General features: G+C 35.6%; 1 protein-coding gene across 1 annotated transcript in view; it reads right to left on the bottom strand.

Moving 5' to 3' along the window:
- The window catches only part of LOC128233810 (sortilin-related receptor-like), a 74,840-nt gene that overhangs the window by 46,769 nt on the left and 15,645 nt on the right, over nucleotides 1–12,426 (bottom strand). Inside the window, exons 9-16 of the mRNA XM_052947667.1 lie at nucleotides 10,059–10,257; nucleotides 8,009–8,200; nucleotides 7,599–7,687; nucleotides 6,597–6,772; nucleotides 4,283–4,345; nucleotides 3,557–3,683; nucleotides 2,088–2,311; nucleotides 1,549–1,730 (exon numbers count right to left, since the gene is read on the bottom strand). Of these exons, the coding sequence (XP_052803627.1) occupies nucleotides 1,549–1,730; nucleotides 2,088–2,311; nucleotides 3,557–3,683; nucleotides 4,283–4,345; nucleotides 6,597–6,772; nucleotides 7,599–7,687; nucleotides 8,009–8,200; nucleotides 10,059–10,257 (1,252 nt within the window). The remainder of the gene's footprint in view (nucleotides 1–1,548; nucleotides 1,731–2,087; nucleotides 2,312–3,556; nucleotides 3,684–4,282; nucleotides 4,346–6,596; nucleotides 6,773–7,598; nucleotides 7,688–8,008; nucleotides 8,201–10,058; nucleotides 10,258–12,426) is intronic.

Here is a 12,426-nt window from a genome sequence, read left to right as displayed (position 1 = left end):
TACTAAGGGACAATAGATAATGAGGAGTAAACAATACTAAGGGACAATAGATAATGAGGGGTAAACAATACTATCGGACAATAGATAATGAGGGGTAAACAATTATTAGGGACAATAGATAATGAGGGGTAGACAATTATTAGGGATAATAGATAATGAGGGGTAAACAATACTAAGGGACAATAGATAAAGAGGGGTAAACAATACTAAGGGACAATAGATAACGAGGAGTAAACAATACTAAGGGACAATAGATAATGAGGGGTAAACAATACTAAGGGACAATAGATAATGAGGGGTAAACAATTATTAGGGACAATAGATAATGAGGGGTAGACAATTATTAGGGATAATAGATAATGAGGGGTAAACAATACTAAGGGACAATAGATAATGAGGGGTAAACAATACTAAGGGACAATAGATAATGAGGGGTAAACAATTATTAGGGACAATAGATAATGAGGGGTAGACAATAATTAGGGATAATAGATAATGAGGGGTAAACAATTATTAGGGACAATAGATAATGAGGGGAAGACAATTATTAGGGATAATGGATAATGAGGGGTAAACAATACTAAGGGACAATAGATAATGAGGGGTAAACAATACTAAGGGACAATAGATAATGAGGGGTAAACAATACTAAGGGACAATAGATAATGAGGGGTAAACAATTATTAGGGATAATAGATAATGAGGGGTAAACAATACTAAGGGACAATAGATAATGAGGGGTAAACAATACTAAGGGACAATAGATAATGAGGGGTAAACAATTATTAGGGACAATAGATAATGAGGGGTAAACAATACTAAGGGACAATAGATAAAGAGGGGTAAACAATACTAAGGGACAATAGATAATGAGGGGTAAACAATACTAAGGGACAATAGATAATGAGGGGTAAACAATTATTAGGGACAATAGATAATGAGGGGTAGACAATTATTAGGGATAATAGATAATGAGGGGTAAACAATACTAAGGGACAATAGATAATGAGGGGTAAACAATACTAAGGGACAATAGATAATGAGGGGTAAACAATTATTAGGGACAATAGATAATGAGGGGTAGACAATTATTAGGGATAATAGATAATGAGGGGTAAACAATACTAAGGGACAATAGATAATGAGGGGTAAACAATTATTAGGGACAATAGATAATGAGGGGTAAACAATACTAAGGGACAATAGATAATGAGGGGTAAACAATTCTTATGAACAATTGAAAACTAGGGTTAAACAATTCTAAGAGACAAACATGGAATAAACAATTCTTATGAATAATAGATAATGAGTGGTAAACAATTTTTATGGACTTTAAAAAACTAGGGGTTTACAATTCTAAAGTATAATAGATAGCATATTCCCATATAGCTCCCATTTCATTTTGTAAAGCTGGTATAAGAAGGGGAACACAATTCTCAGGGACAATAGATAATGACGGGTAAACTATTCTCTGAAACAATAAATAACGAGGATAGAAAGATGAGACAGCCTCTTTTTTTTCCTGTTTGGAAACTATTACTCTCTTACCTGAATTGCCCTTTGTGCATTATCTGCCCAGAAGAGACAGCCATTTTGTGAGTACTGATAGGAGATGGCAGAGATGTTACGTGCGAGTGAAAAAAGCGTTGACGGGTTGTCATCAGCTGATGCAGGGAGAACTAAGCGCTTAACAGAGGTTGGTGTGGCAAACAGCAGCACCTCGTCAAGATCTGAAATGTGGGAATGAAATACAACTCAGGAATTTTTAACTTATAGTTTTCATGTCATAGCACTTTCAAAACAACAAATCTGGTTTCAAGACAATTTGTTATAATTCAAATAATCATATTACATGATTTAATGCCTACTGCGTTTTTCAAAGTTGGTCTGATGCTGAAAACTTTGGCTGTTTGAACCACTGACACACAGCAATGATAAAATAGAATTTTTTTATTTTATTTCTGAGCAAGAACCTTTAAGCCTTCAGCTTTGTCTGTTTGAACCACTGACACACACAGCAATGATAAAATAGAAAAGCTTTTCTTTTATTTCAGAGCAAAAACCTTTAAGCCTTCCAACTCACTCACCAACAACCCGACAGGCATACTGTAAGGGTGAATATCGATGTTCCTCTCCACCAGTGCAAGTATCCCCTGGGATTTTCCTGTACCCACGGGTATATGGGTAGAAGGTCCCTGCGGGGCAGGGACGGGGTTGGTGGGGGTTTTGCTCAGCGGCAGACTCGTTGTCATAAATACATGACACCAGCGTAGGGTCCCATATCTCACTCATGGACTTGTAGCCATAATCACTGGATCAAAAAAAGAAATATGTTTACAACATCACTTTTTTGTTAAAGGTACAAAACATTGGTGCACAAAAGAAAAGTATTGTACAGATAAAAGAAGCCTTTATAAATGGGGTTTTCAATAAATAATCACAAGGCCACAAAATCCCCAGTTAAAAATAGTGCCAAAATATCATTAACATTTTTTAAAACTGTACACAGATCATATGCTCATTCTTTTTTTTACATAATAGACATATGAGTTAAACATAATAATGCATTAAAATTAATACTTTTATTTTGTGAGTCTATTAGTTTTGTACCTTTAAATCAAACTAATTCACAATTTCCTGACCTTGTGAAAATCCTCAATTAATGATTTTTCGTACCAAATATTTCAAAACTTACACAAATGCAAATTCTTTCAGTTTTTGTATTCTTAATTAAACCTATAATCAATCCATATAACGGGGCTTCTAAAAACCGGCAATTTGCCGGTCTGGACCGATTTTGACCAAGCCAGACCGATTTCAGTTTCAAAAAGTGTAAAAAAAATCGGGCCGAAATGTTCTCATTTTTTTTATAATTTCAGTCCAAAACGACTAAGGCAGTAAAAATTGTAATACACAAACATCCTTGGGTCATTAACACATTCAAAATTACCCCCAATAAAGGGTCCTAGTTACCATCAGAACAATGCAACCAGCTGCTTCTTCCTCTACGCTGAACACTCTACAGCCTATCTTTTAATTAGCAGATCCTTGCAATCGGTCCAATCATGTGTATTGGTAGGTTGCAGACAAACAAACTATGTGTTAATAATGTGTTTGCAGCTAGCTTGATTGAGTGTTAAAATCGGTCCATATTTTCACATGGCCATATGCTATGTCACTGTGGATCATTACATGATATATCTGTTTGTTGATTACCAAACCGTTAAATTTGAATTGTAATAAAGAAGCATTGCTGGTTAAAAAGGGTTTTAAAGATAAATGCAATTGTCATTGTTAATCTGCGAGGGGGGGGGGGGGGGGGGGGTCCGGACCGATTGAGGTTCCAAACTTTTAGAGGTCCTGCATATAACACTAAATACAATTAAAGAAGGCCTCTAACGTTTAAGTTAGTATGAAGCACTAAGCAATATTGGTCAACAAAGTGATTTCAAAATTAGAAGAATTTGCATGTATTACATTTTCAAGTTCAGTAAATAACATTTATACTTTAAAAATTGAAAGATTCTGTTATAGATTAAAATTTAATGAACACTACCATTCAAAGTCCTCTCGAGTGCAGGAGCAGTTATTCAGGGTCGTTACATGAGTGTAATCTTCGCCATTATAGCAGTTAGAGTGCGGGACACGTCTCTGAATCTGCAGCTTACGACCAAGCAGGCAGCCTGTGTAAAAACAAAGAGATTTCTTTATTTTGTGTTTCGGATTTTCACTGCTTAAAACTGGAATGACCAAGCAAAATGAAAATATAAAGATATTTTTCTGTTTCTTTTAAAGAAGCAGAGGGTGAAGACGAAATCATTTATTCCAATTTAATTATTTTTTAAAATAATGATGTTGTTATTCCCACTTCTAAGCTTATTTATAACTGTAATCGGGCAACGCCCTTTCGGTAAGTGCTCTGATAACATTGATAGTCATTTTAGATTTTTGGAGTACAGTGTACAGACAGAATGTATCCCTGGTAAGAGCTACACTGGTTCTTTAACGTGCATCATTGAAAAGCACTGTCACACTGGACCCCCATTTAACATTCCTCCCCGAAGATGATTAGATTTATTAGCGATGTGGTGGGTAATCAAACCTGCGATCCCTGGATTGATAGTCAAGTGTGTTACCACTACACGACTGATCCACCATAAACCTTGACAAGAGCTGTTTGTTGTCTTTATAATGAGTTTTGGGCCATATCTCTCCCTCTGATACGACCATGACCTGACTCCATTACAGCAGAGGGATCACCATGGTCGCATTCAAAACTTACCATGAAGCTTGGTGTTGTCAGGTAGCGACCAATTCTTGTAGTCATTACTAGAACACATGTAATCTGGAAACAAACAACATAACAATGATGTACATGTATTTACCAAGGGGGAATAACTGGACTACAATTTAAACCAGAATTGCCCGCCTTGCTGTACATGTGTCTATTGTATCTTGGAGAAGGTAAAAACAAGTTTCATATGAATATCTTGAATGCTTTATTTGTTATGGCCTAGGCTAGAGGTTTTCTGTTTTATTTAAATGTTGATGTTTTTCACTCGAAAAAAATTGTAATTCTTAATTTTAAGATCAATTCTTGGTCCAAATGATTCTTTTGTACAGTTTAAGTCAATACCTCAAAACATATAAAGTTATGAAGAGAAGTAATAAATAGAAAGTATAACTAAAAGCGCCACAATGCGAAGAAACCAGGTTTTTGTTATGGGCAATCAGAAATTATAGCCAATTAATTTGTTGTATGAGCAAGTTCAATCTGCAGCTTCATATAAGCTATATTCACACTAAGATTCATCACCATCCATCAATTCTAACTAAGTTGTTGGGCAGAAAAACATTTTACTATTTTTAGGAACAGTGACCTTGACCCCACCTCCCAAGCTAGCTCTTCACATAAGCTACCTTCGCTCTGAGTTTCATCAATATCTATCAATGCTAACTAAAGTTATTGGGCAGAAACCATTTTTCTATTTTTAGCAACAGTGACCTTGACCCCACCCCCTTCAAAAGAAATTCCAAGCTTGCTCTTCACATAAGCTACTAGTACCTACACACAAAATTTCGTCAATATCTATCAATCCTAACTAAAGTTATTGGGCAGAAACCATTTTTCTATTTTTAGTAACAGTGACCTTGACCTTAGCTCCACCCCACTCAAAAGCAATTCCAAGCTAGCTCTTCACATAAGCTACCTACACACTAAGTTTCATCAATATCTATCAATGCTAACTTATGTTATTGGGCAGAAACCATTTTTCTATTTTTAGTAATAGGCAACCTTGACCGTAGCCCCACCCCCCTCAAAAGCAATCCCAAGCTAACTCTGTACATAAGCTACCTACACACCAAGTTTCATCTATATCGGTCAATGCTAACTAAAGTTATTGGGCAGAAACCATTTTTCTATTTTAAGTAACAGTGACCTTGACCATTTTTCTATTATAAGTAATAGTGACCTTGACCTTAGCCCCTCCCCACTCAAAGGTAATCCCAAGCTAGCTCTTCACATAAGCAACTTACACATCAAGTTTCATCAATATTGGTCAATGCTAACTAAAGTTATTGGGCAGAAACCATTTTTCTATTTCAAGTAACAGTGACCTTGACCTTAGCCCCTCCCCCCTCAATAGCAATCCCAAGCTAGCTCTTCACATAAGCTACCTACACACCAACTTTCGTCAATATCTATCAATCCTAACTAAAGGGCAGGAACCATTTTTCTTTTTTTAGTAACAGGCGACCTCGACCTTAGCTTCACCCCCCTCAAAAGCAATCCCAAGCTAGCTCTTCACATAAGCTACCTACACACCAAGTTTCATCAATATCTGTCAATGCCAACTAAAGTTATTGGGCAGAAACCATTTTTCTATTTTAAGTAACAGTGACCTTGACCATTTTTCTATTTTAAGTAATAGTGACCTTGACCATAGCCCCTCCCCACTCAAAAGCAATCCCAAGCTAGCTCTTCACATAAGCAACTTACACACCAAGTTTCGTCAATATCTATCAATGCTAACTAAAGTTATTGAGCAGAAACCATTTTTCTATTTTTAGTAACAGTGACCTTGACCTTTACCCCACCCCCATCAAAAGCAATCCCAAGCTAGCTCTTCCCATAAGCTACCTACACACCAAGTTCCATCAATATCTATCAATGCCAACTAAAGTTATTGAACAGAAACCAATGTTTGATGCCCGCCTGTCCGCCCGCCCGCCCGCCCAACGACAACCTCATTCTAATAACCTGGTTTTCGTTGGAAACCTGGTTAAAAATAATCAAAAGGCAATAACTCTAAAAGCGCAATACACAAAATAATGATTATCTTCCACAGTGTTTCTCCTCAACTGTCAATATGGGTATAAAATTTTAAGTCAATTCCTCTAAAACATATGAAGTTATGGAGAGGAGAGGATTTGTACCAATGTCTCAGGATGGACAGAGGTTTCCATATAGACCCCACCACCACATGGTTGATATATATCATTGTTAAAACTAAATACAATAAATTGAATAAATGAAATGTTTTAATTCATTAGTACTGCATACAAACTTAATTTATAAACCAGCACAAACTTACTAAACACAGAAGACATGTTGACTGCTACCACTTTCCATGAGTGTTCTGTACTGTTTGAGCCAAACAGGAAAAGCTGCGTAGTTTTCTCCCCTGGCTCAGTGAGCAGGCCGTGCACGAGAATCTTGTAGTCTGAGAAATTGTACCTGTGCCACTGTTGACCCTCATCTGTCGAATATCTGAAAAGATGTTACACAATGGGATGATCATTCAGAACTTTATTAAAGTTAACAACGTGAAAAGCGACATGATTGTTAACTTTTAAACATGAACTATTTGATAATGTGCTCACATATTTAAATATAAACAAGTACAGCTGAAAAGGAAGTCTCAAATCTAGTTAGAAACACAGCAGTGCACAAGTCTATCCATGAAACTGGCAGAGCAGTAACAAGTTGAATGTTAACAATGGTGACGATAACCATGTTGCTAACTTTAACAAAGCTCTGGACAATCAGCTCATTGGGGTTTTAAGCTGTGTCTGCAAACGGATGACAATTCTGCATATCTAGAAGAAAGCGTATTTTTTTCTAAATCCACCAAAGGAAGTAATAAGATATCAGTGTTTATTTCCACTTTCAAGGGAATGGTGGCGGGACCCTTTGATAGGGGAGAAAATAGTGTTGTTTTGCCAAATGGGGGAAAAAACTGAGATGATTTATAAAATGTTCAACTTGTTTCCAAAGGTTTTATTCAACAAACCTATCAATATATATGTTTAGAGGTCAATGCTTAAAATCCAAATAGGGCCAAATTGGGGAGAAAAAACACTGGATTATATTCACACAAAGATTTTCATGATCTGGGCCTTATAGATTAACCAAGATATATCTTAACTTAAGTTTCAATGTAGAGTCCGAGTGGACTGCAAAAATAACTGGCCAATAGACTGAATGGAATCACTGAGGCGTACCTAAGGGAAAGAATCATATAAAATACTGCCCCAGGAATTTTTATTATTAAAGTTCATGCAAATATATTAAATACATCTTTATAGTTACTTACAGTAGCTGGTTAGTAGTGGTCTGGTATCTCACAGCTACTAGTATGCCTCCGTGGTCTAACATGGCAAACAGGTACTTCCCTAGTAACGCCTGAAATACATATGTAATTTGCTGAACATCAGCTTACCGGTAGTACTCTTTTTACCTCTCTTCCATTATATTTCAAATCTTTCAACTGCGACAGCCAAATAGTAGTCAGTGTTTAAGATTCTTTGTACAAAAAAAGGGACATACAAAATTACCTATTAATTTCCTTATCCAACACTTACGAACAAAAAACAGAGTTTAATTTAAAGCAGAGGTGTCCTAAAGTAAGGAAAGTTATGATGAACTCAACTTTCCTGACTCCATGGAACTACCGAGTCAGCTGGCACAGCTATTTTAAATAATATTCAGGTAAAGATATCTAACCTGATTCCAAGTAATTCCTGCATCAGCCGACACATACAGTCCAAGAGTGTCATCCATGTATTTCTTCTGACCTACATTCCCGGAGCCAAGCACGATTGCCGGGGCTGAGCTGACAGAGAGTATTGGTGATGTACGGCTTCCTGCGTACAGACGGTCATATTTCTGGGACAGGTGCAGGGAACAGTTGCTTGCCTAAACATGGAGAGAGAGAGAAGTTACTCCTTCGCTGTTTCTTTTATATAAAAAAGGCTGACAAAACTTGTTAAATTTTATACATTTAAGCTATTCTACCATTTATTCAAATAATGCTTTAAGGTACAGAATATACAGTTTATCACTAGAAATGCGCAAATCAGGCCCAAATTTCTTGAAACCTCTTAAGTCTCTTATAACAGAATTAAGCTAAGCTCACAACTCTTGTTTTTCAATAATTTGCATAATATTTACTTCTTTAAGAGTTTTTTATACTTTAGAAAGGCATTATCTTTATGATAATCACAATAAACCATTTTTCGTTTTTCAAAATTCAATTTAAGTATATTGACTAATTGAAATAAGCTACTTAGGCCTGTTAAGCATAAGAATTTTCAAAATATTGGGGCCTGATATAATAACCTGTGGGAAGTGCCCATCACTTCCCTGGTTATGTTCACCATGACTTTGATGTTTGACCTATTGACCCCAAAATCAAGTGGGCTCATAAACTGACAATGACAAATTGCATACCAAGTTTAAAATTACTGCAACAAGTCATTTATTTGGACGATGAAAATGCTAGACATAGTAATCCATACAATATGTCTGCCTTGCTTTACAGAAAAAACAATCAACAAAAGTGTTTAAAATCTGACATCATTTGCTATTGAAAATCAAACTGAATCGGACCATGCATTTAGATATACAATCGGACAATAATAAAAAGTTCTTAATATCATTTGGGAATACATTCTTATCATACATAATTGTATTACATCATGATCATTTAAATGGTTTGACCTGGAATCTGTGTGATTCTATAATCATACTTTAATTTTTCAATAAATTTTATTGTCTTTAAAAAAGAAAGTACATGACAACAAAACACATACTTCATAACTAATGGCATTTAACCACAATAAATGTTTAGCAACAAACATAATGTGAACTCTAAAAGCACTGTGATAAAAGAAAACCAGTAAAAAGAATTGAATTGTTAGTATAAAGTGAATTCACACTTCTAGCTATTTTAACAAAAACAAGTGAAATCATATTCTGGAGCTGTATGAGCAAGTTACTCATCTGTTTTGGGTCATATAACATAAAAATAAGCAGTAGCTTACAAGCCCTGCACTGGATTTAAATGTTTGTCCGACTTGCTCAAGTCAAAATATTAGATCACAGGGCTTGTTACATTTTAAAATCAAAAAGTAGTGCAAGAGACTGGGCTAGTTCATTCAAGTAAATATGAAATTGATATTAAATCTTTTTAAATGCTCATCTTTTTATCACACATTACCTGGTCTTCACTCTCCTTTATGAAAGCATTAGCAGGGAAGAAATTATAAATTTGTACACAAAAGATTTCATAAATGATCATGAAAACTGATATAATCATATAGGTGCATGCTAAATGGAGGTGCGATTAGACAAGTCACCTAATTTAAGCATTGCCAAAAAAAAAATTTTATAAGCTCTTTGTATGCCTCTGAAGCACATTAACTTCTAATTTAATAGCGCAATCATTTTGGGCGCAGCTATTTTCAGGTTAAAATTGTAACATTAAAAAAATGATCATGAAAACTGATATAATCATATAGTTTTGTTTTGTTATATAGTGGTGACAGGCTTTGCCTGTAATAATTATTGATTGTGCTAAAATGACCTTGAATTCTTTTTTAGTTTATCTTATTAGAATATTTACATTCTTATATTTCAGGAGCTATTATCAATGGCACTGAAACATTCGGCAAGATTTATATACGCTAACAGTTGCAGTTTTAACAAATCAGATAAAATAATCTAAGAACACTTAACTTTTTTATGAACTCATAAACTCAGCCAACTAACATACCGTAGAACATGCCAGCCTATCCCCGTTGGTACCATACTCTGGGGCCTCGATCAACTGCCATTCCCCACCCTTATCATACGTGATCAGTGTACGCTGGTTGCTTGCTGTCAGGGTTTGGTTGGTCAGCTGGGTGGCGATGTAAACTCCACGCAGACCAGCTACCTTCGTCACATCCGCAAACGGTTCATTCAAGTAGTACCTGGTGATGAATGTTATTTTCATAAATCTGCTTTATTTGTATTTAGTGGAGTTTGTAGTCATTTATTTTAACTCAATTCTGAATGCAGAAATGGAACACTCTTAAGTCTGTTTCTGGTGCAGAACCCAGTACAGTGTTCTATTTTAGAGGTCTCGGGACTGTTTCAAATAAAGATCATAGCAAATTTTAGTCGTAAATTGGTATTATCTTACCAAAGTTCCATTATTTTGATACATATTTGAGTGTTTCGAACTTAAGCAAGTATTTAAAATGAGCACAAAATAAATAAAAAAGTCAATGTGTTGCCATTTGTAATGTTTATACTAGGGATGCAAACGAATAGCAAAAATGATATTCGAATATTCGGTAATTCTTTCGATCGAATATTCGATTACCCAAATACATATTTTAGGAGATGTAGTTAACTACTATAAAATATTCGCTAAAGTAATAGCCGGGGCTTTTTTACCCTACTTTGTCGTAGCTAGTACGCGCGGCAGATTCTGATTTTCCCCAAATGAGCCTTTGATTTTTTTTTCATTATCATGAAGAAAAAAAGCAATTCATTATGAACAAACAAACAACATAATCGAAAAAAATACTATTTCGAAGCCTTTATATTTCTAAACAATGTGAAATTAGATGGATTCCTAGTCAAATAGCGTTTTGCACCAATGGAGGGTCTTTCCGTAGGACGAGCAGCCTCGTTCTGAGATTGACCTCTAAATTAACTAAATATAACTATAGAGAACCCAAACCAACTCGGTAACTAGTAAAAATAATAAAACGAAAACAAATGTGGATTTGACTCATCTATTGTACAACGATGTAGGAAATGTATCCTAAAACGCTACATTTTACATTTACAGTTCAATGCTGGAAACATGGAAAACCGTTTAAACCACATGTATGTCAGCACATTTATATCGTCACAGCGATTTGAGCTATGATGCACAACTTAATTTGCAGCCAAGTCAACACATTGGTGTTAAAGCTGATTCCTAGTCAGTTATTGTTGTTGTTGAGTTTATAAAGGTCTGCCGGCGCCCTATAATGGCTGCATTATGGCTTGACCCCGTCACATCCCCAAGTGTGACTTAAACAAAATTTTGAAGCCCAAGGAGGAGTTTTACCCCCATCGGTTGATGGGATATTCGTCAAAGGAGTAATTTTGTACCCAGAATGCCACGAAACCTGCGATGAATGACATCTAGAGAGGTCCCACAGCTCTAAATATTGGATATGGTTTCATTTCTCTAGTCTTAAATACAGTTGTAAATTTGATATTGCATTACCTCTTAAAAAACATTTACGTGTAAGAAAGCCAGTTATTGTAAAATCAAGGGGACTCTTTATAGTACCGGACGATATGTCCCTAAATGACATATGACGCGTGTTGAGTGTATTGTCATCACATTCACACCTCTGGCATTAGGGATCTATCTTTGTAAAAACAAGACAAGCGAGCTTTATAAACACAAATAGTGTTGTAGGCAAAAGGTTTTTTATTCTCTTCTTTGCACTATTTTTTCGAATATTCGAATACCGATTTTGACATTCGAATACCAAACGTTTGATGGAATATTCGAATATTCGTTTACATCCCTAATTTATACAGATTTGAAATTATTGTAGTTAACAAGAGCTGTCGTAAGACAGCGCGCTCGACTACGCCGCTTTGACTTAACAGTGAATGCAATAACGATGTAATATTACCAAGTTTGGTCTCTTTATGTCAAACCTAACTAAAATTATTCGATACATAAGGTGACTTTGATGCTGCCCTCCCACCAGCCACCCAAACAATGACGCAAGTCATTTGTATAAGAGATAATATGGAGTTATCTAACCTCATTATGTGATGGCTCTGAACAACTGTGTGAAGTATTTAGTCAATTGAATGAATGGTATTGGAGTTTGAAGAGAAAATCCCAACTTGCCCTAAAACTTTAACCTAAGTCAATCAGGGGCCAAAACTTGTATTAAGGATAATATGGAGTTATGTATCCTCATTGTGTGATGGTCCTGAACAACTGTGTGAAGTATTAAGTCCATTGAACAAAGGGTATAGAAGTTATTAATAAATATCCCAACCTGCCCTAAAACTTTAACCTAAGTTCCATAGTCAATCAGGGGCCATAATCTGTGTAAAGAATAATATGGAGTTAT

This window comes from Mya arenaria, chromosome 5 (assembly GCF_026914265.1).
Source record: "Mya arenaria isolate MELC-2E11 chromosome 5, ASM2691426v1".
NCBI lineage: Eukaryota > Metazoa > Mollusca > Bivalvia > Myida > Myidae > Mya > Mya arenaria.
Note: the sequence above shows the minus strand (reverse complement) of the source record. Positions and strands in the feature narration are given on the sequence as shown.